This window comes from Callorhinus ursinus, unplaced genomic scaffold, assembly GCF_003265705.2.
Source record: "Callorhinus ursinus isolate GAN/ISIS: 27379988/994484 unplaced genomic scaffold, GSC_fseal_2.0 scaffold25, whole genome shotgun sequence".
Classification (NCBI taxonomy): Eukaryota; Metazoa; Chordata; class Mammalia; order Carnivora; family Otariidae; genus Callorhinus; species Callorhinus ursinus.
The window spans coordinates 32,800,718-32,828,219 of NW_027397087.1; the positions used below are offsets into that span (position 1 = coordinate 32,800,718).

General features: G+C 36.1%; 1 protein-coding gene and 1 long non-coding RNA gene across 5 annotated transcripts in view; one reads left to right on the forward strand and one right to left on the reverse strand.

Moving 5' to 3' along the window:
* The window catches only part of PIAS1 (protein inhibitor of activated STAT 1), a 117,387-nt gene that overhangs the window by 70,185 nt on the left and 19,700 nt on the right, over positions 1–27,502 (forward strand). For all 4 annotated transcript variants that reach the window (XM_025884011.2, XM_025884013.2, XM_073877262.1 and 1 more), the window contains exons 3-8: positions 5,127–5,211; positions 5,472–5,519; positions 9,292–9,382; positions 10,038–10,172; positions 16,299–16,404; positions 22,935–23,008. In XM_025884011.2, the coding sequence (XP_025739796.1) occupies positions 5,127–5,211; positions 5,472–5,519; positions 9,292–9,382; positions 10,038–10,172; positions 16,299–16,404; positions 22,935–23,008 (539 nt within the window). The remainder of the gene's footprint in view (positions 1–5,126; positions 5,212–5,471; positions 5,520–9,291; positions 9,383–10,037; positions 10,173–16,298; positions 16,405–22,934; positions 23,009–27,502) is intronic.
* Positions 21,445–25,238, reverse strand: LOC141370020 (uncharacterized). The gene is made up of 2 exons (XR_012373685.1): positions 24,956–25,238; positions 21,445–23,132 (listed from the first exon to the last, which is right to left on the reverse strand). It is a non-coding gene; the product is annotated as an uncharacterized lncRNA (long non-coding RNA).

Below are 27,502 nucleotides of genomic sequence, written 5' to 3' on the forward strand. Positions count from 1 at the left end.
AAGGTGTTTGTAATAGTTCCTTATATGTTTTCAATATATGTAGGATCAGTTCTGATGTCACCTCTTACTCCTGATATTGGTCATTTGTGTCCTCTCTTCTTTTTCTTATTAGTTTGGTTAGAGGCATACCAGTTTTATTGATCTTCAGAAAGAAACCACCTTTGGTGTTACTGATTTTTCTCTCTCTTTTTTTTCTTGGTTGCAGAGTGTTTTATTATATGAGTATTTATTCATTCATTCTCCTATTGATTGATACTTGGCATAAGAATAATCTTAATGGGAACTGTGTAACTATGTGATGAAAATGACAGAACCTTCAGGATATGAATAAATGGACACAGGTAAAATACTCCAGGATGGCAAGGTTGAAGATGTAAAGATATAAAGATGCCAGCTGTCAGAATAACTTGTAGGTTAATTGCAGTTCTACCCAAAATACCATTAGGTTTTAAAAATCATAGCAAAACCATTCAGGAGTTCATATAGGTGAATAAATATTTAAGTTGATGTTAAAGTTCTGAAAAAAGAATGGGTGGAGAGAAACCTAACTATAAGGTATTAAAAACATAATGAATCTATAACAATTAAGAACTAGAGTGCCAGCACCAGGATAAAAAGGAGCAATGGGATGATAGCCCGGAAATGGAACATGTTGGATATAAGGATTTAATATATGAGAAAGGAAACACACATCCATAGGGAAGGGAAGGATTATTTAACATATCGTGTTAGTATAACGGTAAGCAATTTGGAGTAACAGAAATTTAGATTTTTAAAAATATCACATACTAAAATAAGTTCCAGATGGTCTAATAATTACATAGAAACAACAAGCCAAAAACTTCAATTATATATTGATTGAACCTAAGAAGGGGAACAGTTAGAATTTGCAAAGGACATGGTTGACAGATTAGATTACATGAAAGTTTAACTTGTATATCATCCAAAAATGTAGCCAAATGAAAAAAATATAGCAGACTGGGGGAAATATTTGCAGCAAATTTCCATGGGTTAATGTTCTTATATATGAAACCCCTATGCAAATATAAAACTGGGTGCAGGACAAGATTGGACAATTAACTAAACCGAACAAAATAAAATAAAAATAAAATAAAAATTTTGTTTGGAAACCAAACAAAAATAAACAGGGAAAAACTCTTTAATGCAAATTAAACTACTGAGGACTTACCATGATCCACCCATTAAATTAGCACAACTCCCATGCAGGCCAGAGTAGGGTGCAATTAGTAGATGCATAAATTGCTGGTGGTCTTATATATAATGTTATAACCATTTGAAAATCATTTCCGCAGTGTGTTAAGATTCATAAAAATCTCCATACTTTTTGATCCAGAAATGCCACATCTGGGAATTGATCCAAAGAAAGTAAAACTAACCCCCCCTTTCAAAAAACAAACATGAGCCCAAAGATGTTCACAGAATTGTTTCAAAGAATGAAAAATAAGAAACAACCTAAATAGCTAATCAAGGGAGTAATTAAAATTTTCATTATATCCCATAGATAGAGTACAATGCAATAATTAAAATATGGTAATAGAGATTATAATTGAAAAATGTCATAAGGGTGATTTTTTTAAAGTGAACTTTCAAATTGTCCATACAATTTGATATAAAAATGATTAAAAGGAAATATGTAAAAATGATAAACAGTTATTTTGAAGGGATAGTGGGTCCTTCTTTTCCTATTTTCTATGCTAAGCTGCATGTAGAGAAGTATACCACCCAGATCAGGGGAGCTAATGGACCTGTATTATGAGAAGAACATGGGCTTTGGAGATGTTTAGATCTGAGTTCCAGTTCTGCTTCCACTTAACCTAGTATGAGGCCTTGACAATTACATAACAACTTTGAACATCAATTTCTAAATCTGAAAAAGGAGCAGATACATTTTCTTCATTGGCGTATAGATTAACAATAGTAGATGGTAGTTGTTGATAAAAATACTCTTTTAGTCACATCACATCTGGAATAATATATCAGTTTATAAGCAACCATAAATCGCAGTGGCAAACAAGTAAGGTTTATGTCTGGCTTATGTTACTTATTAGCTGCAGATTGGCTGTGGCTGTGTTTTATGTTCTTTTCACTCTAGAATCAGGGTGGACTGGAACGAAAGATGGTGAAACCAAAGGAGAACTCATAAAGGTCTGCCTAGAAGTGGCATACTTCCACACACATTTCACTGGCCAAGGCTAATGTCAGTGGCACTGGAATAATCTTATTTAGAATAAATATATATATTGTGACAGAGTGTGTCCAGTTCTTGCTGTTGCTTTAAGGGTGTGACAACCTGAAGTATGTCCAGAGGATCAGGATGGTGAGTAATTCTGCAGTCTCCCCTGAAATACAGTGAGAAGAGGTGAAAAAGAGGGACTTGTTAATGCTGTCTAAAATACTTGAAGAATGGCTGTCACTGGATATGGAATATGACACTGATGGGTAGAAATTGCAGCATTAGGTATTTTGACTCAGTATAAAGGAGCAGGGTGGAAAGTGGATAGAAAAGGAAATTGTTGGTTGTTTTTAATATCTTACTTCATTTATATTCTTCAAAATAACCCTATGAAGTTGTGTGTATGTGTGTGTGTTTATGTTTAAATATTGGAGGAAGAAACAGTCACAGAGTGGATAAGTACCTATGGTCATATGGCAAGTAAATAGCAAAACCATTTTGGAATCTAGGTCTATGTGATCGCATCTCTTTCCACTAAATTTTGCTACTCTTTGTAGGGCTTCATGCTTTCTTATAATTAAAATGTTAATATCAGCCATCTTTTGCCTGACAAGGTAATGGCCACTCTTCTCTCACTTCTAAATGGGTTCAAAAAAAGTGTGAGGAAAAGTTGAAAGGAAGGTTGAACTCTAAATTGTTGGTCTGCAAACTTATGTGTTAATATGCCCCTCTCAGTAAAATAATTGTGTGTGTGTGTGTGTGTGTGTGTGTGTGTGTGTGTGTGTGTATGTCTGTCATATCTATTAAGCTATTATACTAATATTCTGTTATAAAGCAAAAAATAGAAGTTATAAAAGTTAAGATTTTACATAAAATTTTAGATATTTTTATAAATTAGGTTAGAGATTTCATGTAAAATCTCAACTTTTTAAAACTTAAATTTGTAGGTAGATAGGTACTTTTTCTTGTATCCCTGTGGATTGTCTTGTGTACCTTCTGAGATGCATACCCCCAACATTGGAAGTCATTGTTTTGGATATGTTGGACTCTTTTTTCAGTATGAGGATTCTGTGATTCTGTTTGGCCTGAGTTTTCTTGAAAGGGATAATAATAGCTTAATTGCCTTTCAGAAAAATTTTTAAGATAGTCTGTTACCTAAGACAAAACTCTTAAGTTCTTCACTGGCATTCATTGTGGAAATTAAGCCTGAAAACCACGTAGATGAAAGGTGCTTTTCCAGGTAAATTGTGATAACTTCATGAGCATTACAATCTAAAAAGTGTTTGTAAATAGGGGTTATTACTAAGTAGTAAGCCTCATTTCTGTGTGTGGCACAAGCAACTGTCTCTTTATTTTAGTCATGACTTCTTTATCTAAATCTGCATGTATGTGTCCAAAACTTACTGTACTCATATATTCTAAAATGAATCTGAAATTTGCCTAAAGAGAAATATGAATATTTGTACTTGGGAAATTATTTTAGCACTGTTTTAGAATGGAGCCAGAAATCTAAATTAGGCTAAGCCTACTGGATTAAAATCTTTGTAGAGAGATATCCTTTAAGAAGCAAAGGAGTTATTTGCATTGTTTGAGGGAGGAAGTGATCTTCTTTTCTGCATTCTAGTCCTTGGTTATCAGGCATTTGCCCAGTTGGTACCTCACAATTAAGATAACTTTCTGGTTAGTAACTCTCTTGGGGATAGATTTTTTAAGTAAAAGCCTTCCCAGTTCACAGAAAGCAGAAATGCAAATCTGGCCTTTAAAAGATGCTTCTATATTGAGATGAAATTGTAGATCAGCAGTGATCTTTTCCATTTTTTTTCTCATCGTGATACATTTGTACAGATTTTTCAGCATGACATACTGCAGTTTGGTGGTAATTGTAGAGGAAGTGTTGCTTACAAGTCAGATCAAACTCTGTTTAAACAAAGAGATGGCCAAATTCAGCTACTTTTTCTGCATGGGTTTAAGTGGCCCACAGGCCAGGATTTCCTTGATAGTAACTTCTAGTGATCCTTTTTTCTAGAAAATTACCCTTGAAAGGTATAGTTTAGTTTGGCATTTTTAAGTTGTCATATTCTTTTCTTCATTCAGCAATCATTCATTGCTTCTTTGTGCCAAGCACTGAGGAAACATTAGCGCTGATTTTTAAAATATGTATGTAACTGGTATAAGCCAATAGAATTACTGTTGCTCACAGCAGCATACTGTAGGAATCCCTGCTCTTACACAGACCTGTTCGTGCTTGCCTGCTCTCTTGTTCTTTTCTCTCTCCCTATGTACCTTCTCCTCCCTCCCTTCCTCTCTTCATTCCCTTCCTTCCCCTCTTTTTATAGCTCTTTCCTTCTTTGAGATAGTGACCACAGGCAGATTATGAAGTCAGATCATCTAAGTTTAGGAGAAACTATCTATGGTATTTACTGTATAACACTTGCAGGGTATAGTTAGGCAGGAGATGATAAAATTCGTATTTTGCCTTCAAGACCAAATGTCACCTCACCTTTGCAGATCTCCAGGTGTGTATGTTTGTTACTTAGCTCAGAAACCATGTGCCTTTAAATGGGTTTATATTTTTCTATTTTAAATAAAATTAATATAAGCATGTTTTTATACAAGTGTGCTTTTTTAGATGCACACATTTATATGATTGGATAATTTTCAGTTAGTGTTTCTTTGATTATGTATTTTCTGAATTTGAATCCTGATATGGCTTTTGAAATTAGCCATTTTGGTGTCTATTTCTGTTACATTACAACTGGCACATTTCTTACTTTTCAGTGCTTTAATTGCCTTGTTATCTAAACTGTAGAATACATTCCAGTTAATTAAAGTCATGTGAATAATTGGGCTTGTTTTTTTTTTTCCTCTGGCTGTTATGTTCTCTATTGATGAATTTGAAGGTAATTAAAAGTATAATTCTTTTCTTCTTTAGCATCAGACAACAGCCAGCGCTTTCGAGAAACCTGTTTTGCATTTGCATTGACACCACAACAAGTGCAGCAAATCAGTAGTTCCATGTAAGTTCTCTTCAAGTGTAACTTGCAGTTTGGCCTTTGAAACCAGTAATGTCTATAATAAGTGATTTTTAAAAACAGTGTATTGGGTGAGTATTAGTGTCATGCGAATATTAGTATTGAAAATGCTATTATAGTGTTAGTTATCTGAAGAAGTTATATCTCTGATAATTTGAAGAACTTTAGGAGTAACAGTATCTTTGAATCAGCTTTCATGTGCAAATTTTTAAAAATAATTGTAGTTCCTACCCTGTCTTTTCTAGGGATATTTCTGGGACCAAATGTGACTTCACAGTGCAGGTCCAGTTAAGGTACAGTATTGTCTACAGTATATATTCAGTGTTTAAAAGTTAATATTCCTTAAAGAGTCTTAAAAATTATGTAATTTTCAATAAGTATATTGAAAGTATTAGGTTTAGATGTTTGGGTGAGGGAAGACCTTCTCCTGATATGAAATATCCTAATTTTTATACAGTTTAGATTTTAATATAGCAAGTCATGTACCATATATCTAACCACCTTTCTCTGTTTTGGTTGCCTTTAGTTGGTTGAGAAGCTCCAGCTAACGATATCTTTAAATGATATGATAGTGTGAGCTCTTTAGAACTACTCTTTTGTGAATGTGCAAAGGATGACAAACTACTGTAAATAAGGAACTAGTACTTAGGTTAAGTGTCTCACAGACTACCAAAAACCCAAACAGTCTAATTTGCTTTGTTCTGTATTTTAAATCATTAATTTAAAAACACAATTCTAGATTTCATGAGACCTCTCTTGATAGTTTTGCAAAGACGAATGGAAAATTTTCTAGCATGGATTCACAGTTTCCCCTTATTCAGTGTCTTTTCTTAGCTCATTTTTTCTAAGGATATCTAAGAATTCTTTTATGTTAATATGTCTCTCTGTCTTATATAAACCATCTTATGGTACTCTTTTTACTCTTTGACTATCCCTGTAGGAACCTAACTGCTCCACACTAGTCTTGTCGCAGTAGGGATACAAGAGGAAGTACAAGACCGTTGTTTTCCTCCATAAGCTGTTTTCCCTCAAGTGGGAAGGATCAGTCAAACACATAGCCACACAGTCTCACTAATTGGATCTGAAGTTGTGTGTACAAATTATAAATTCATTAGGAGGTCAGAAAAGAGGATAAAGCACCTACTCAGTGCTTTAGGGAATGATGTGAAAAACTCTGATCTTGGCTTAAAAATACAGTGATGAAAACAGCAGAGGAGAGGTTGAAATCTTGATTTTATTATTTTTTTAAAATTTTACTTATTTTTAAAGATTTTAATTTATTTATTTGAGAGAGTAGGGGAGACAGAGCATGAGCAGGGCAGAGGGAGTGGGAGAAGCAGACTCTGCTGAGCAGGGAGCCTGAGGTGGGGCTCCATCCTAGGACCCTGAGATCATGACCTGAGCTGAAGGCAAACTCTTAACCAGCTAAGCTGGTTAACCACCCAGGCACCCCTGAAGTCTTGATTTCAGAGTGCACTGACAAAGATGTTCCTATGTAAAAGGTACTTTTTTCCTCTGTCGAGGCAGAATGTGATAATGACTGAATAAATTAAAGGACTAAAGTATGATGCCTTTGTAATTATATATTGTTGTAATTTTGCTTACTTCTGCATCAGCAGTTTTATTTTGTTCATACTGATATGTGACATTATCGTTTGAAACTGTTTTTTAAACTGTTGCTTAGAGCCGCCCATAGGGGTCTGTGCTAGGTTCCCCCCACCCCCCAACACACACTCTCTGAACCAAAGTAGTACTGCTTTGATCTATTTTGCATGTTTGACTTCTGGGTTAGTTTTCATTTGAAGAAAGAAACCCAAGACTAAAATAAAATTTGAAAACCATAGTTCTAGAACAAAAAATCTAGTTTCTGTCTTCAGTATTTTATATTAATATGCATGCATTCTATAACACAGCAACAGGTATGGTTCACCTTCCAAAGGAATGTTTTCTTTTTAAGATAGATCAGCCCTCTATTTCAAAGGTTTCGAGGGAACCTTGGCAGTTAAAAAATGGTTCAGCCCAAAAATAAATAAATAAATAAATAAATAAATAAATAAATAAATAAATAAAATAATAATGGTTTAGCCATTTTCAATTCAAATTCATCTCCAGAACTTGATGAAAAAAGGACCATTTTGTATTATAGTTGGTAATTGTTAGGTGGTTCTTTGCATTTTGATAAAATGGTTATTTTTCATCCTAATCCTCTTAAAACCCTCGTTAACAAGGTCTACAATCCCCGTGTATTATTTAAGTTGGGAGTGTATACCTATTATCCTAATTATAAATTGTGTCTAAAGCATGAAAATAATTTGGTCAGGATTAGGGTCACTGTTTTCTCTATTAGATTCCCAGTCTCTTCTCATTTATGTACCTGTTTCCCCTCCCCACCACCATGAACTCCTTCACAGCAATTTTCTGCTATTCCTCTTTTTTCTTCTTTTCCCTTTGGTTTGTTAGGGTGCCTTAGATTTTCACCTTTTACTTAAATGAATAGGAGTCGACTTGTCATATAAATCATTCTTTTCTGTAGCTTCAGGCAGCCAGAGTCTGTGTTTTAAATTTATCACTGCATTGGAATAATTTATTAAAAACTTTGTGGCATCCTTTTACTGTTGCAGTATAAAAGATTGTCCTGTAACAGGTTTTGCTGGGGTTAGAGATGATCCTGTGAGCTTTGACGTCTGTGTATTTTTATCTGTGTTGCTATGTATATTTCAAGAAAATCTTTGTAGATCAGTAATTCTTAACTCCTTTATGGGTGGGTCCCTTACCCTTTGAGAATCTGATGGAAGCTACAGATTATTTCCCCATACAGATGAATGTATATATGTACATAGAAAATTGTCCAGTTTGTGGGTCCTCCCACATACGGATTCCATAGCTGGCAGGTTAAGACCCTACAAGATGTTGAGGGAAAATGTTTGTGTGTGATGACTATTTCACAGAATTCAGATAGGGTTCTTTTTAACATATAACGCAAAGATGCTGTGAATGTTCTATAAAGGTGGGATGAGCTGGGATGCCTGTGTGGCTCAGCTCGTTTAAGCGTCTACCTTTGGCTCAGGTCATGATCCCAGGGTCCTGGGAACAGGTCCCACATCGGGCTCCTTGCTCAATGAGGAGCCTGCTTCTCCCTCTGCTTGGCGCTCCCCTTGCTACTACTTCTCTCTCATAAATAAATAAAATCTTAAAAAAAAAAAAGGTGGGATGAGCCTCAGCTGTATATTGGGAATAAGGAAGTTATTAAGATGTCTTAAATAGCAAATTAATAACTTGTTTCTTTATGTAAGCATGAACAGAGTGAGAATTTACAAATTATGTAACCGTCCATAGTTTTTCTAAATGATTATGAGTTTCTAAAATAGTGTTTTAAATGTTATGTGGATATAATCGGGCTCCCTGCTTAGCAGGGAGTCTGCTTCTCCCTCTGACCCTCCCCACTCTCATGCTCTCTCTCTCTCTGCCATTCTCTCTCTCAAATAAATAAAAAAATCTTTAAAAAAATGTATGTGGATATAGTACAAATAATATTATTTTTCAACACCTTCACTACTCAGGGAATAATGGAGTACCTTGGCTTAATGGATAGAATTTGGTCTTAGGGATGGACTTACAGCATTTTCAGTATGTTCTGCTAAGAACCAAGAAATGACTATTTTATAAGCAGATAAGTTTGGGAGATACTGTGTATTATATCTCCCTCTTAGAAAGTTACAGTGCATGTTACCCTAGCTCTGAGACGTTCTTTATTAAGATAATTTAATTTTTTGATTCAGAATGTCTTTATTCCACTACAGAGCCTTTTTTTCCTCCCTAGAACATGCTTAAGCAAATGATCAGCAATATTATGAAGACAACTGTGGGTTGATAGTTGTGATCATTGAAACTCTGCATTGACAGAATTATTTATTTTCAGTTTGTTTAAATGTGCTTATTCATCATGTGAAATGTCTAGCTCTAATAGTTTTTGTTAAGTTTAGCAGCCTTTTAGATTAGGTGTTGAACAAAAATATTGAGGTCATCCTTTAATAAAGGAAGTTAAACATGTCCTTTATTGTTTAGGTTTTGTTTATCGGAAACCAGTTGTCCACAAGAAGATCACTTCCCACCCAATCTTTGTGTGAAAGTGAATACAAAACCTTGCAGCCTTCCGGTAAGTCCTAAAAGCTATTTTTTAAATTCATTGGCAACATAGCTATCAAGTAAGTCATGACAGCTGTTGTTAATCATAGTTTTTCATTAAGAAAACATCTTTATTTTGGATGTATATTCATGTGACTGTGTAAAACACTTGTACCAACTATGTATGATTAACAGCTGTGACATTAGCTGTGGAGACAAAGTCTAGGACTTGGGAGTTGGGTATGGCAGTTTTAGTGTTATACTGGATTTTGAGGGACAAGAAATTGTTTCAACAAAACCTCAGTAGTACTCATGTGAATCTGGAAGCCTGCGGTAGAATAGGGGAAGAATGCTGTGTCTTAAACAGAGAATGAGCGTGCAGGCTGTTATTGGTCACCTTTAAAATGATCCTTATATACTTATCCAAGTTCTTTATGAATTCATCCTGATTCCTAAGTTTTAGAGATTTGTAACTTCTATCGCCAGTATTATTCTCAGGCTTACTATAATGAGACTGTAGGGTTGTTTAGAGAAATAATCTTGTAAATGTTTGCTTCTCTAATTTTTAATGAAAATATTTATATTTTCCGGTATGTAGTTTGTGGGGGGTTTTTGTTTGTTTTAGGAATGGAAGTTGAAATGATTGTGGAAATAATAAGTGGAAATAAATGATATTTCATCCTTAGGGTTATCTTCCACCTACAAAAAATGGTGTGGAACCAAAGCGACCCAGCCGACCAATCAATATCACCTCACTTGTCCGATTGTCCACAACAGTACCAAACACCATTGTTGTTTCTTGGACTGCAGAAATTGGAAGAGTAAGTAAATTCTTATTTCTCCTAGATTTTAGTATTATAAGGAAGGGTTAATCTCCATGGCTACCTGAGCTTATAGGTAAATGATATTGTAAAATGAGTTGCAAAAGGATTTATTTTTGTCTCATAATGAATTTTCAACATGTTCCCATTTAAAAAATGGGATCATGCAGTATTCATTGTTTTATAACCTGATCCTTTCACTCAGCCATTTATCATGAATATCTTTTTATGTTATTACGTGTTCATCTGCATGATTTCTAACGGCTAGGTCATATTCCAGTATGAATATGCCATAATTTAGTCTATTCCCTATTGTTGAGCAGTTAGTTGATTTATTGATTGATTGATTCATTGCTGTTTCAAAGATCATCCTAGTAGCCATGCTTTTGCAAACATATATCATAATTTCCTTAAATTCCCAGAAGTGGAATTCCTGAGTCAAAGAGCATGCAGAATTTAAAGAAATGTTGTGTACTTTGACACATTGCCTTACCAGAAGATGTACAAGTTTATTCTCTGACTTTCAGTGTTTGTGTGCCCCTTGACCCATACCCTATCAATACTTTTATCTTCTTTAAAATCTTTACCAAGTTTAGTAGGTAAATAAACGCACCATGTTGTTTTGATTAGTGCTCCTTTTATTACTGAGATTGAACATATTTTGTTGTGATTTACATTTTAAAATTATATCCATATTTATTTCTCTATTGCTGTTTTTCTTATTCTTATTTATGAATTCTTTATATATTAAGACTTAACCTCTTTCACATGTTGCAAATATTTGTTTCCAGTTTGTTTGCCTTTTACTTTTATTTATGTGATTATTTAATATTTCGAGGACTTAAATTATTATAGAGCCAATTTTTAACCAGTTTGTGTGTGTGTGTGAGTGCGCGCGCGCGCGTGCGCCTGCGCACGCATGTGCTTTCCTCCTCAGTCTCCATCACACTGAAGTCTGTCTGCCCTTCCCAAGCTTACGTAAATATTTGTTTATATTTTCTTCTGGACTTTTGAGGTTTTTTGTTTTACCTTTAAATAATCCATCGCAAGTTCTGTGTGGTGTGAAATAAAAATTTACTTTCATTTTTTTCAGTAGCCAGGTGGTCTGACACCATTCACTAAATAAATGCTGATTCAGAAGCCACCATTACTATGTATTTGACTTTTATTTATCCTGTGTGTGTTTCTGAATTTTTTTATATTGTTTCTTAGTCTTGCATTCTTTTTCTGGAAAACAATTTCAGAATGTTTTTGATTATTTCAGTTTTATCATGTGAGTTCATGTCTATTCATTAATTCATTTGAAATTCATTGAATGCTTACTGTATGCCATGCCTTTACTGAAAACTGACAGTACCATAGCGAGAAAAGAAAGTCCTCATTCTTTTAGAGCCTGAGGTCTGGAGCCAGGTGGTCAGACACAAAAAGGTGAACATACTTATCAGAAGGACTATGGAAGGAGAGGTGTGCAGTGATTTTAGAGTATATTAAAGGGTACTTTGAATTAGGCAGAGGTCAGGTAGGGCTTCGCTGAGGAAGTAGTGACTGAGCCAAGAGTTAAGAGAAGGGTTAGAAGGAAGCAGTTTGGGCGAAAGGTTCAGAGGACACAACCTGCACAACAGCTCAGTGGCAGGGGTGAGCCTGGTTCTTTTCAGGAAACTGAGAGGGAGCCACTGGGGCTAGAGTGCAGAGAGTGGGGAAGAGCAGTGTATAGGACGAGGCTATAGAGTAAGAAAGGGCCAGGCCATGCAGGGCCTGTGAGGTACTGTTAATGTTAAGGATATTCTCTCTCTCTCTCTCTCTCTCTCTCTTTTTAAATTTATTTGAGAAAGAGCATGCTGGAGAGGGAGAGCGCGCACGTGCACAGGCACGGGGGAGGGACAGAGGGAGAGGGAGAAGCAGACTCCCGGGGAGCAGGGAGCCCAGTGCAGGGAGCCCAATGCAGGGCTTGATTCTAGGACCTGGGATCATGACCTGAGCCGGAGGCATACGCTTAACCAACTGAGCCACCAGGTGCCCCAAGTATATTTTCTTTTTAAGCGAGAATTTTACAGTAGTATATTTCTGTTTACAAAAAGTCATTCTTCAGAGTGGTAAACAGTTTGAATGGAAGCCAGAATCATGCAGAGCAGTCACCTCTTAGGAACAAGCTATTGCTGAAGTATTAGTGGAAGAGAGTGGGTGGTAGCCTAGAGTGGTGGCAGTAGGGATGGAGAGAAGTCAGGGGTCAGTAGGACTGAGCAAGAAATTACAAGTAGGGGCGGAGAAAACCAGGAGATGTCAAGGATGACTCCTGGGTTTCTGGCTGGAGTGAGGAGATAAATGATAATATTACCGAGATAGAGGAAACACTGAAAAAGGATTGATTTTAGGCGTGTTTTTTGTCATTTCATTGCTTTGGAGGAAGGAGTGTTGGAGAACTAGATGAAGAAGAAAATCATGAGTTCAGTTTTGAAGTTTTTGAGTTTGAGATGCCTGGGAGACATTCTAAATAGGCAATTGGTATTAGACTCAGAGGGTAAGTTTGGGCTAGAGAAGAAAATGTGAGCTAAGGGTGAGGGAGGCTGTGAGGAGAGCAGAAGTGTTGGAAGAGTAATTACAGAGAGGGAGCCACATTCCCCTGCATTGCTCCCCAAAATCTTTCTGGGAATTGGAATGAGATTGCTTTAAATTAGTATGCTGAGTTAGGGAGGATTAATTTATTTACAGTATTTAATATTTCCATTCCAGGAGCTGTATGTTTCTCCCTTTATTCAGAACTTTTATGTTCCTCAGTCATTTAATAGGTTTTTTCTTATAGATCTTCCATATTTTTTTATTAATTCCTGTATTGTTTATTGTTATAGTTGCTGTTGTTAAGTAGATCTTTTTTCTGTTATATTTTCTAAAGACTTTATTTATTGTTGGTTTATTTAAAAGCTAGTTATTGTTGAATATTTACTTAATACTTGCATTCATATATTGGTTCCAACAGCTTTTTAATTGGTTTCTTGGTTTTTCCAGGTGGGCAGTTCTGAGTTTGAAAAGATGTATCAGTTATACAAATAATGATAATCCTAGTACTTATGTCATAATTTCTTGTTTTCTGTTGTGCTGGCTAGAACCTGTTATGCTGGCTAGAACCGTCAGAACAATGTTAAATAATGGGAGTGCTAGTGGACATGCTCAACTTGTTCCTTACGGAAATGAGAATACTACTTGTACAAATAGTGATGTAATGAATTTTTGACAGAACTTAATTACATCAACAGTATATTTCTGTGTTGCTCTTTTACTGGATATCTTTGTGAGACATGGATTTTGAATTTTATCAGAATCCTTTTTGACACCTATCAAGATTATATTTTTTTCCTTTGCCTAATTAAATATATCACCATTAGGTTTTTGAAATCCTTTTAAGTGTTTTACTTCAAGTGTACTTTGGGAGTTCGCCTTTGTCTCCCTTTTTGAAGAGGGTATTGAAAAATGTTTTTTGTTTTGTATTGGGTTTTTTGCCTGTGGGTGTGACAGGTATAGCCTACCAGGGTGTTTGCAATGAACTATGAAGGAAGTCCCAAACTTCGGCAAGAGGAGGGAAATGTGGTGCTGGTACATAGCATTAGAGGAGAGAGGAAAGCCTTTCAAACCTCAGAAAGAAGACTATGTTCAGTGATTTGAAAGTGGTCTACTAGGTAAGATCTTTGTATAGACCACAGTCTACAAGTTAGAGACCTTCTTTTTGAAGTAAAACATTGAAAGAAAATTTTCTTTACCAAAGCCCAGAAGATAACTTATTATAATGTTTTTCTTGCACTAGTTTTAATTCAACTTGTAAGGATGCTCTGTTCGTTTGCATACGATCCCTTAGTGTCTTGGGGATTATTAGTTACCACTGAGAAGTGTTAAAAATACATCTGCAAAGGAAATAGCAGAGTTAGTGTTAGCTAAAGCTAAGGTGGTAATCATATTACAGTATATAAGTGTGTCAAATGAACGTGTTGTACACCTTAAACGTACACAGTGTTATATGTCAGTTATATCTCTGTTTTAAAAAGACAATACATTTTTTTTTAAAGAAGAGCCAGTATAGTGCTTGAAGGAAATAAGTGAACTGTATTGTAACTTCTTATCCTGCCTCAGGGTAATCACTGCACTTAGCATTTATTAAACTCTCATTGTTTATAGAAAAGTTACTTAGATACTGGTATAAAGGACACTTCATGAGTAGATTATATCTTAATATGGAGAAAATGTCCTTTGAACTTGATAGACAATTTTGAAGACTTTTGAGAAGGCATTTGACAAAAACATCAGTGTAAGGCAGTATTTAGGAGTAGCTGGAATTAAGGAGCACTTTGAAGGGTTAGCAGAAACAGTATATTATTTACCTAGACGAGATAGCATGCCACTGTGAAGGTTTGGGGTTTTATGCTGCTGATACAAAATTGAATTCCATATTATCAGTACAAGTGGCATTTGTTAATACCTGACATTCTTTTTGCTGCTGCTGCTGCTTTTTTTTAATTGGGTTACATGTTTCAACTAGAGTGAACATACCTTTTCACTGAACTTGTAGTTGTGGTTTCTACTTGATCTCTCCTTAAAAAATTATAAAAAGCCTGAGGGGGATTTCTAGTACTGAAGATTCAAGCTGTCAGTACATAATTTCACAGTGTTAATTAGCATTTCTCCGGTTTCTGTCATACTCAGAATATTAATCAAATAAATAATAAAGGTGAATAAGTTCCCCCCCCAGAGGAAACCTTTTAGTTTTATTTTAGACTTGTGTGTTGTATGCTCTAAAGTTTAAGCAAGTTTTAAGGTTCCTTGTAAATTAGCTTTTTTGATACTTCATTTTTTCCCCATAAAATATGTAACATATGAACATGGATAGGTTTCTGAACTCTAAATGAAAATTCGGCCTTCCGGAGGATACTGAGGATATTTTCTCTTGTTGTCAAAAGGGGAATGCATATTTGAAAAGTCTGAAAGTTGGTTGGGAGAGGGTCAAAGCAAACAAGGTGTGTTATAGCAAGAACTGTCGAGAACCCCACTAGCCTTGGCCATTAAGTCCACTGTCCTGACAGCCATATTCTTTCTTCCTGGGTTCTAGTGCCAGCTCTGTCACCAAGCAGATGCATGATCATGAGCAGATGACATATCTTTTCATGCCTCTTTTCATGAACTCTTTACTTAGAAAAATACTTATCCTACCTGTCTCGTATAGGCCTTCTGCGAGGTTTAAATTAAGTAGGTAATATATGTTAAGAGTGCTTCAGAAATTGTCTGTAGCTGTAAGCTAGAAGGTGGCAGTAAGTGTTCTTCCTTTTGCTTCTTTCCAAATCTCTTGATCTTCTTCTTGATCCCAACACCAGATGGAAAGTGGCCCTTCTCATTTAGATCTCTCTCCTACCCTTAATAAGCCTCAGCCCTCTTTTCTTCCTCTTATCCAGTCATGTACCCTTCACTCCGCCTTGGCTTTATTGATTAACTATTTTCTTTGTTCCCTTCTCCTGCACCAGTCCTCTGCTGGCAATGGATATTCATCTATTCATTGGCCAAACCAGCAGCTTCTCTTTGAAAATCTTTAATATTCCCTTTGTGATAACGGCCCACGTAGGGTCTTTTAAAACTAGTTAGAGGTATAAAGAGAGATTTAATGAGGAAGCCAGTCTAATTTGTAATTTTTAAATAGCTACTATTTTAGACCTGTTACCTACTAAATGATGGCTTATGGTGATTTTGACATCTTACTGGCCTTGGTTTATATTTCAGTTTTAACAGTGGTTGTTTTTTTTTTTTTTTTTATTTTTATAGAGGTGCCTCACATTGATTAGCTTCGAGCATAGGTAGTCAGATAATAGACAAGCATGGCAGACCTGGCTTTATTGCTAGAAAGTTGCAAAATTCTTTTACTTCTCTATACTTCCCTTTCCTCATCCATAAAAGTAGGTTTGTGACCACCTCAGCAGCTTTTTGGTTAGGACTAAATTAATTCCTGTTCATGAAAACACCTGATAGTGCCTGGCCACACAGTAGGTGTTTTAACGAGCGTTAGTTTTCTTTCCCTGTCATTGTGGGATTAAAATAGATGTACTATTTACTTACGTATGTTGTTTTTCTACATCTTTTTTTTTTTTTTTCCAGAACTATTCCATGGCAGTGTATCTTGTAAAACAGTTGTCCTCAACAGTTCTTCTTCAGAGGTTACGAGCAAAGGGAATAAGGAATCCGGATCATTCTAGAGCTTTAAGTACGTATGATAAACTTATTTCATTTATGCAGCTGAACTATTTTGGTAAAGGTTAGAGTAGTATATTTTCAATGAAAGAAATTTCTTTTCACTAGAGCTTGTTATAGAGGATTCAAAACACTGAAAACTTGTTTTTGGAATAAAGTAAATCAAGACTTAGAAGTAGTTTTAATATCTTTGTTATGACCTATATTTTATAATCTCTATTTTACTGACCTTAGAAGTAACTTTAGAAAGCCAGTAAATGAATATGGAAGAATATTTTACTGTAACTTCATAAAATAAATGTTTATGGAATTCTAGGAGACAGGAAGGAAATCTTGGCATGTATTTCATGAGAATTATTTTGTATTTAAGGTTTATCCAGGAGAATTGTGCAGGGTACGTGATGACTATATCCCTGCATTAATAAAGTAAAAAGATAGTGGGATGGTAAAAATAATAACGAAGCAGGTTCTGTTAATCAGTTATGTAGGCCTTGGACAAGTCACTCTACTTCTCTGAGTTTCATGTTCCTCATCTGTAACAAGAGGTTGTTACTACATGATTTCTAAAGCTCCTCCAAAGTCTGGGCTCATAGTTATGAATAACTAGGTGGTTCATAGAGTTGTGTAGAATTTGAGATGCAGCAAGGTCTCCAAATTGACCATTCTGGCCTCAGTTTTTGAGGATGAAGGCCAGAGGTTGGCAGCCTTTCCCAGGAGGAGAAATAAGTTCTTCTTTTGTTCTCTTCTTTGTGAGAGGTAGATTCTTTATGGATGGATGGATTCAGAGATGGGGATGGACACAGGGAACAAAACTTTTATAGGCAGGGATTAGATAGCTCCTCTTTAAGGGTTCTTGATGTGAGTTGATTAATGAAACCCACTCTCAGATTTACTTAGGTGTGCACACTCTGGTGAAAAGAACTCAAGTAGTAAGGCCAGCTTTTCTCTCACTTTCCTCTGTATAGCTTTTATCTTTTTTTTTTTTTTTTTAGCTTTTATCCTTTTTTGCTCACCTGTTTCTGTGCCAGAGTAGAAGATCCCACCACTTCTGAATAGCAGAATGCCCTCAGTAGTTCATTAAAGGACTTTTCTGCATTAAAAGAACCTTTTTTAAAATGCAAATAATCCTGAGTCAAGAGGAGCACACTTTTGGCTAATGCCTCTGTAGACACTCCTCAAAAGACAGTGGAGAGTTAGAATGACAGCACTGTTTTTTTGTGGGTCTAGGGGAGAGGAAGCACCAGTTGGCAGGGACAAAGAAGAACAGAGACAGACATCTGCTTTGTAGCACCATCTGGAGGGAGAGTAGGAAGGTGAGCCTAGGATTATTTTATTTTCTGGAAGGAACCACTGTTAGTCACTATTAAGCAGCAACAACTTCTTAATTCAGAGGCTAGCTGTTTCATCTCTGATAACAATGCTGGAAGTGGAGAGTAGTTGCAGAGTGAGTGGGATTTTTGTGACGGTTTATATCTTATCTTATTGGCCTGGAGAACCAGTAAAACATTAATTTGGATCCTACTGGTAAGATCTTCGTTGTAATTGAGCAAAGAACAGATTGGTTGCCTCTATACTATCTATAAAGAAATAACTTTCTGAATAAATTAATTGTGTAATTAAAAGAGTGTATAAAACAACTTGACAGAAGAAAATGTTGACAGGTTTCTCCAGATTTTTGAAAAATCAAATGGCCTAAAAATATATTCATTGTAAGCCATTCTTAATCTTATCAGTAAATTCTGCTGGCAGAGTTGTATTCATCAAATCAGGCACTATTATGTTCTTGAAAGAATAAACTTAGTAATATTGAGGCTTTTCACAGAGACATCTACTCTGATTCATTTGGTTTAGTAGATTTAGTAGACTTTTGTCTTGTGGTTTCCACCTTTGTGTAGAGTTGTCTCCTCTATCGCAAAGGCAACCCTTGACTAATTTCTGGTCACGTTCCTGTCTCCTCTCCTTCTTCCCTGCAGCAGTTGGCCCTAGTTTACTCAAACACTACTCCCCCTCTCTCAGTACACTGCCACTGCAAGAAAATTGGGGCTGCAAGAGGTGAATTCCCTCAAGTGTCCATTTCTTCCTTAATCTTAGTGCCGCCATAACTGCTTTTTAGGTTTTCCACACTTGTACCTGTCCTTACTTATTCTCTTCAGTCTTAGGAGGAAATGCCCCTTTTTCTGCTCAAAGTTAATCTTGTATTCATTAATTCTTCTCATTCAAGAAATTATATTAAGAGTCTACGGTGTTCCAGGCACAGGAGAATATAGCATTAAACAAGACACACACCGTCTCTGCATCCCTTAGAAGTTTGCAGTCTGGTGGGAAAGACAGAATTAAGTGATTGAACGAGTCATTAATGAATTGCAGTTGTGACATGTGCCTTAAAGAAAAAAGACAGGGAACTCTGGAGGTAACAACAGAAGAACATAGTCCTCTCTGGTGCTGTGATGTTTCAGATAAGATTATAAGGGTGAGGAGGAGTTAAGCCCCAAGATGAGAGGGGAATATGCCAAGAGACAAGGCCGGTGGAGCTAGAGAAAAGAGAACAAGGGAGGAAGGACAGTGGCCAGAGGGATAGCCATGGGGTGAGTTCATAGAGATGACATAAAGGCAGATGATAGAAAACCCTGAAAAGATTTTTAAGCAGAGTGACATCGTCAGATTTGGGCAACGAGAAGGTTGCTCTGAAGACTGAATTGAGGAGGGGCTGGACTGATAGGATGAGGCCACTGAGGAACCTGTGGTCCAGGTAAGAGGTGATGGCATCTGAAACGTACGTAATGGTGACGGCCATCGAAATTGATGGCTCGAGAACTGTTGAAGGGTAGCAGTGCCGGCAGATTACATGCGGGAGTGAAGGAAAAGAAGAAGTCTAGGAGCAGTTACATGGTAGTGCCATTTACCGAAATGGAGAACAGCGTGGAGAAGATTGAGGTACGGAGGAACGATCAGAGTGTCTGCTTCCACTAGTATTTGAGACGTCTGTGGGACATCCGGGTGGGGATGCTCAGAAGCAGTGTTATGAGACCTCACTCCCTCATTTATCTGCTCTCTGTCCCTCTATAAACTCTTCTTGTCAGCCTTCCCTGTCAGGTCTTTCTCATCCTTTAAAAAATACACAGACAGGCTGTTCTCTACTCCAGATAGAGCTCTGTGTTCCTCTGGTTGTCCCCATCCTACTTTCTTCAAAGAGTGGTCTACACTTGCTGTCCACCTCCTCACCGCGAGCCATGGGCTCTTTTCGCTCCTGTCGTTCCATGGATGTCACTGCTGACAGTCTGATTGCCAAATTTAAACTTTCTTTCCAGTTTCCATCTTAGATATTTTTGCTGCATTTCCTTCCAACCTCTTTCTCCTTGAAAGACTTCTCTATTTTTTCTCCGTTACTTGCCTTCAGTGGATTCTCTTAAGGGAAGCATCCTAGGTGTTTGTTTTCCCTGGGGTGTCATCCCCAGTCCATTTTCTGCATACTTTACTTAGAGATAATCACATCTAGTCTTACGGTTTAAATGAGCACCAGCTCCCAAATACCTTCATCCCAGACCTTCCCTCGAGTGTCAAATATAGATATGTATAGCTGGCTAACTGCCTGCACCAAAACATTCCACCGGTTCCTCAGATTCAGTTATTTAAAACCAAACTCACCAAATCCTATCAAACTTCCACCCTAAATATTTCTCAAATCCATCTTCTCTCTCTCTCTCTCTCTCCCCCCCTCTCCCTACCATCGCTGCCCTCGTTTAAGCTCTCATATTCTGTCTTTGTTTAAAAAACCTATTCTTAAGTAATATATCCCTCTTTGTTCTTGGCCCCTCTTCATATCTCTCTCGGTAGCAACCTAAGTGATTAATGCAGATCTAATCTTACCATTCCCTTGCAATCCATAGCTTCTTCACATAGTGAAGTAAAAACTCCCAACTTTGTTAGCATGACAGATGTAGCTTTCCGTGAAGTGGCACCTGCTTACTACTTCCCAAGGTCATCTGTATTCACCCTTCTTCTTATACGTTATATTCCATAAATACTGAATTCTTTTCTTTTATGCACTGCTCTACCAGTATTGTTCTCTGTGCCTCCGAACTTCCCTTTTCTTGGCCTGACTCCAGTTATCCTTCTTCATATTTCACTTTTTCCAGGAGGCATCTCAGAACCCCCAGAGTGGGCGAGTTGACTTTGGGGAGCTAGGTCCTTGAACACATTTGCATTAGAGCACATTACAGATGATCCCACTGAGCATCTTTACTCTCTACTAGACTCTGAGTTCCTCTGGGCAGGAATTTAATCTTACTTATCTTTGAATTCCCCGTGCACAGTTCCTGGCGCATAGCAGATCCTCAGATTTTTTTGAGGTAAACTGATTAAAAGAGAGGTAGAATAAAAATCTGGTCTCTGTGCCTCTGTTTCCTTGCCTATAAAATGAAGTATTGGCCTTAATAAGTTCAGGTGTTTACAGCCTTCAAGTTCTAAAAGGATGACTATAAAATAATCTGATATTAAGGAATGATAGAAATAACGAAACAAACAAAAAACCCAACCCGAAAGCAGCAGAAATAGAGAAATCTGTGATGATGAAATTTTGTACATTTGCAATGTCCTGTGTGGTAGCTACCAGCAACATGTGGCTCTTGAGCTCTGAAATGTGGCCAGTGCAACTGAGGAACTGAATTTTAAATTATATTTAATTTAAATTTAAGTATAGCTCCGTGTGACTGACTAGTGGCTAACTCTCATAGGTCATGACACAGATTTTTTTAAAAGATTAAATGTGGCTTGCTATAACTTTATTATAGGTCAAATAATAAAATACTGTTAACCACTGCACTCACAGTGACACAGGAAAACTTTAATTCCCAGGAGACTTCCCACATGTTGGTTGATGTTTGCAGGGTAAATATTATGACTTGTCTTTATTTTTTACTCCCTTGCCCACACATTATAAGGATTTGCTTACTTTATTTTTCCTCACTTTCTTGTGATTAAATTTAACATGGTGATTCTCCCCCCTTTCTCTTCTTTCTTTTGGTTATGTTTTTTGAAGTATAGTTTACAAAAGTAAAAATTCACCTTTTTAATGGTACAGATTGATGAATTTTACAGGTGCATGGAATCATGAACCAAGCCACATCAAAATATAGAACATCCTTCATCCCAGAAAGTTCTCCTGTGGCCTCTTGCAGTTCATTTCATCCCCTTATTCCCCATTCCTGTAACCATTGACGTGATTTCTGTCTCCATAGTTTTGTCTTTTCTGAAATGTCAGATATTTGAAGTCCTGCAGCCTGTAGCTTTTTATGTTTGGCTTTTTTAACTTTGTAAATGCTTTTGAGGCTCATCCATGTAGTTTGTTCTTTATTACTGAGTAGTATTCCATTTATCTGTACCATCATTTGTTCATCCATTTATCATTATCATTCAGTGGACAGTTAGGTTGTTTCCAGTTTTGCATTATCACAAGTAAAGCTGCTAGAATATTTACATTTTGCATATGGATATTCCAGTTTTGTAGACATAGGTTTTTGTTTCTCTTGGGTAAATATTTAGGGCTCAGATAGCTGGGTCACATGAAATGTGTATGGAAAACAGACTGACAGTTTCTTATAAAATGTATATGCCATTTGTACATTCCTACCAGTGATGTATGTGATTTCGAGTTTTTCTCCATCCTCACTAGTGCTTGGTATTGTCAGGCCGCTTTGATTTTTGGCTATTCTGGTCACTGTTTAGTAGTATCTCATTATGGTTTTAATTTGCATTTTCCTAATGACTAATGATGTCACATGCTCATTTGGTATCCTTACGGCTTCTTTGATGCAGTGTCTGTTCAAATCTTAAGAACCACAGGAGGTTTAAGCTGAAAAGATTTAGAGATTATCTAGTGTGGGTTCTTATTTTGCTAGAAGCAAAATTAAGCTCAGAGAGGAGGATTGACTTGTGTAAGATAACTTAATTAGTTTATGGATAAATAAATATAAAACTCAGTTGTATGGGGAAAAAGCAATTTAGAATTAATATATTTTCAAAATTTAAAAATAGAACTAATAGAAAAATAGAATTAATGTATTAACATATAACGTATGGTAATATATTTTATTATCTGAGCTTTGGAAAAATTTATAAAATAATATTGGCCTAAAAATATTGGTCATAATTTAAAAGAAAGAAAAACTTCATTCAGTTTCTTAGAGTTATAAAAGGAAAAGGTTCTGCCATTAGTTGAATATGTCAGCTTACTATGGAAATTTCCTTTATGTTACTGCAGTGCAGTTTTTGTTCCATGGATGAGAAATAGGGAACTTACAGGAAATACAGTCAGTCTATAGATATATGGTTGTTTTTCTTCTTTTGCCTGTGATAGAAATTACAAACCATGTAATTGTTTTTATCTTTCCGTCCAGTTAATTGGAAATAATTAGATTATTTTTGAGTTCATTTTTTTAAAGCTTCCTCATTTTAAGTTTCTTGTTCTTTTTCTTTATGTTACATCACTGATGTATCTTTAATAAACATGCTCTGTTTGTTTGTTTTCTCTTCAATGAATGTCAGTTAAAGAGAAATTGACCGCGGATCCAGACAGTGAAATAGCTACAACCAGCCTAAGGGTTTCTCTACTATGTCCAGTAAGTGTTAACTAATACTTGCTTTCCAGAAGATTCAGCATACATTTTTCTCCTTTTCTGAAGTATTTCCGGTATTTGCAAAATGATGTTTACTTTTGAAATACGCCCATCTTTGTCACAGTTTCTGAAAAGTAGAAAGACATTATTATTTAGTCATAGGATTTGGAATCTAGCCAAAATTTTAAGTCTGTAAAAATTTTGTACTCTTAGTAAACCGTGTTTAAATATTGCTTGTGATTAATGATTAGACTCAAGTGTAAAGTCTTCAAATAAGGAATGGGCATTATCTTGGTATATTTATTAAAATTGCATTTTAAAAAATAGTATCCTTTTGAATAGAAATCTAGCCACGATTTACCCACACATTCAGTTTAACCATTTTGCCAACAATGACTACATTGTAAGACTCCACCAATTAAAAACCGTTCTATTTAGCCTGAATAACTGAATTGGTTATGCATATAAAAATAACCTAGAAATATTTTTAAACCAGAAAATGAGGTCAAAATCAATCATTTGTACAAAGTGAATATGAGATCCAAAACATACCAGATGATTAAACTTGCAGTGAAAAAGTTTCCCCCAAAAATGTGTTAAGATCTATTTCTTAACCAGTTTGATGTTAGGTCCACCAATTGTAGGAGTGGTAATTGAATGTGGCTTTCATACAAAAATATGTGAAAAACTAGGAGTAAATTACTTTGACATTTTAATTACCTTTTGTTCTATAATTAATTAAATTAATCGTATCTAAATTGGGGAGAAAGTATGAAAATAAGAGGACACAGCTGTTTCCTGATTTGCCTGGATTGTTCAAAGCTTTTAATATTGAAATCCTACTAATCTAAGATGAAGATGAAGTTACTGTGTTCTTAAACAAATAATTTAAACAGAAACTAAATTTTGTTTGTCCTACATCTTAGTCTTTTGTTATTTATAAAATCTCAAAGACAAGATGAAAAAGTCATTAGCTCACAAATTAGTTTATAATACTGTATTTGATGTAGCTCTTAAAAAACTTTTTTGTTGGGCGCCTGGGTGGCTCAGATGGTTAAGCGTCTGCCTTTGGCTCAAGTCATGATCCTAGGGTCCTGGGATCAAGTCCCGCATCTGGCTCTCTGCTCAGCAGGAAGCCTGCTTCTCCCTCTCCCACTCCCCCTGCTTGTGCTCCCTCTCTCGCTGTCTCTCTCTCTCTGTCAGATAAATAAAATCTTTAAAGAAAAACAAAAAACTTTTCTGTTTTATAATACTGCTAAGGGAACCCCTATTCATTATTAGGCTTTTGTAAAATTATAGAAATACAGTGGGGTTAATAAAACCCCCAAATCCTATCACTTCTATATATCCTTCTATCTTTTTATTCCTTACAGTAAATCTTAGGGAAAATATTTTGATTGCAGTCTTTTTAATGTTGTTATTAAAATTCTTTGCCAAATATATGATGCACTCAATGACAGAACTGAAAGGAGAAATAGGAAGCAACACAATAATAGTAGAAGACTTGATACTCCACTTTCAGTTATGAATAGAATAACCAGACAGGAAGTCACTAAAGAAGCAGAGGACTTAAACACTATAGACCAATTGGACCTTTCAATATATATAATAATCCAGCCAACAACAGCAGATTACACATTCTTCTCAATGCACATGGAACATTCTTCAATATAGACCATGTGTTAGGCAGCAAAACAAGCCTTAACAAGTTTAAGTCATACGAAGTATCTTCTTTGACCACATGGGATGAAACTAGAAATTAACAGCAAAAGGAAAACAGGAAAATCCACAAAGCAGTGGAAATTAAACAACACACTCTTAAACAGCCAAAGAAGTTGTCACGGGTAATTTAGAAAATGTCTGGAGACAAATGAAAATACAATACACCAAAACTTATGGGATGCAGCAAAAGCAGTAAGAAGAGGGATGTTTACAGCTGTTAATACTTACATTAAAAAAGAAGGGAGATCTCGGGGCACCTGGGTGGCTCAGTCGTTAAGCATCTGCCTTTGACTCAGGTCATGATCCCGTAGTCCTGGGATCAAGCCCCGCATCGGGCTCCCTGCTCGGCAGAAAACCTGCTTCTCCCTCTCCCACTCCCCCTGCTTGTGTTCCCTCTCTCGCTGTGTCTCTCTCTGTTAAATAAATAAAATCTTTAAAAAAAAAAGATCTCAAATCAACTATCTAACATTATGTCTCAAGATGCTAGAAAAACAAACTAAACCCAAAGTCAGCAGAGGGAAGGAAATAAGAAAGATTAACACAGAGATAAACGAAACAGAGAATAGAAAAACAATAGGAAAAAAAAAGACCAGGTTTCATTGGTTTTGGTTTTTCAAAAAGATCAACAAGATTGCCAAACCCTTAGCTAGACTAAGAAAAAAAGAGAGGAGACTCCAATAGCCAAAATTAGAAGTGAAAGAGAAGATAACTACAACTGATGAACTGATACAACAGAAATAAAAAGGATTATAAGATACTACTATGAACAATTATATGTCAACAAACTGGATAACTTAAAAGAAATAGATAAATTCTTAGAAACATAACAACCTACCAAGACTGAACCATGAAGAAATAAGAAATCTGAACAAACCTATATCTAGTGAGGAAATTGAAGCACCAGTCAAAAATCTCCCAACAAAGAAAAACCCAGCACCCCAGGCTTCACCAGAGCATCCTCCATAATGTTTAAATAAAGTACATTTAACACCAGTCATTTTCAAACTCTTCCAGAGAATTGAAGAGCAGGGAATACTCTCCAACTCATTCTCTGAAGCTAGCATTACATGATCCCCAGACTAGACAAAACCAAACCACTAAAAAAAAAAAAAATCACACACCGTGACCAAGTGGGATTTGTAGCTGGAATGTAAAGATGGTTCTGCATACAAAAAATCAATGTGGGGCAGCTGGCTGACTCACTTGGTTAAGCATCTGCCTTGGGCTCAGGTCATGATCTCCAGGTCCTGGGGTCGAGCCCCACATCAAGCTTCCTGCTCAGCAGGTGGACTGCCTCTCCCTCTCTCTGTGTCCCTTCCTACTGTTCACACACACTCTCTCTCTCAAATAAATAAAATGTTTTTTAAAAAATCAGTGTAATATACCACATTAACAAAATGAAGGACAAAAACCACATGAGTATCTCAGTGGATTCAGAAAAAGCATTTTGCAAAGTTCAGTACTTTTTCATCATAAAAACACTCAACTAATAGGAATAGAAAGAAGCTTCTGCAACATCATAAAAGCCATATATAAAAAGCCGACAGCAAACATGATACTCAATAAGACAAGAATGCCCACCCTCATCACTGCTATTCAACACAGTACCAGAAAATCTGGCCAGAGCAATTACACAAGGAAAAGAAATAAGACATACAAATTGGAAAGGAAGTAAAATGATCTCTGTTCATAGATGTCGTGATCTTTTATGTAGAAAACCCTAAAGATTCCACAAAAAAAATAGTGTTACAGGATACAAAATCGAGATACAAATTTAGTTGTGTTTTTAAATACTAACAATAAACAGTCCAGAATGGAAATTAAGAAAACAGTCCTATTTACAATAGCATCAAAGAGAATAAATTACTCAGGAATAACCTTAGCCAAGGAAACAAAAGGTTTGCACACTGACATTGCTGAAAGAAATTAAAGACATAAATACATGGAAAGATATCCCAGGTTCATGGATTAGGAGGCTGATTATTATTAAAGTATCTATACTACCTAAAGTGATTTACAGATTCAGTGTAATCCCTATCAAAATCCCAGTGGCATTTTTTTGCAGAAATAGAAAAAAAAGTCCCAAAATTCCTGTGGAATTTCAAAAGACTCCATAGAGCCAAAAACAGTATTTTTAAAGAGTACAAGTTTGAGCCCCCACATTCCCTGATTTCAGAACATACTACACAGCAACAGTAATTAAGATGGTGTGGTACGGACATAAAGATAGATAATGTAGACTAATGAAACAGAATAGAGAACCTAGAAATAAACTCTTGCATTTATGTGCCAAGTTACCTTTCAACAGGGGTGCCAAGACTATGCAAGGGGGAAAAGACAGTCTCTTTAACAAAGGGCGTTGAGAAAACTAGATAGTCACATGCAAAATAAGGAAGTCGGGCCCTTTCTTTATACCACAAGCAAAAAAGAACTCAAAATGAATTAAAAACCTAAAACATAAGACCTTAAACTTTTAAACTCCTAGAAGAAAATGTAGGGGGATAGCTTCTTTGAATTTCACAATGATTTCTTGGACATAACACCAAAAGCATAGGCAACAAAAGCAAAAATAGACAAATGGACTACACCAAACTTAAAAACTTCTGCATGTCAAAAACAGAAAAAAATGAGAGTGAAAAGACAACCTATGGCATAGGAGCAGATCATGTATCTGATAAGGGATTAGCAATCTAAGAAACTATTCCAACTCAACAACAATAATAACCTGATTAAAAAATGGGCAAAGGATTTGAGTGGACATTTTTCCAAAGAAGA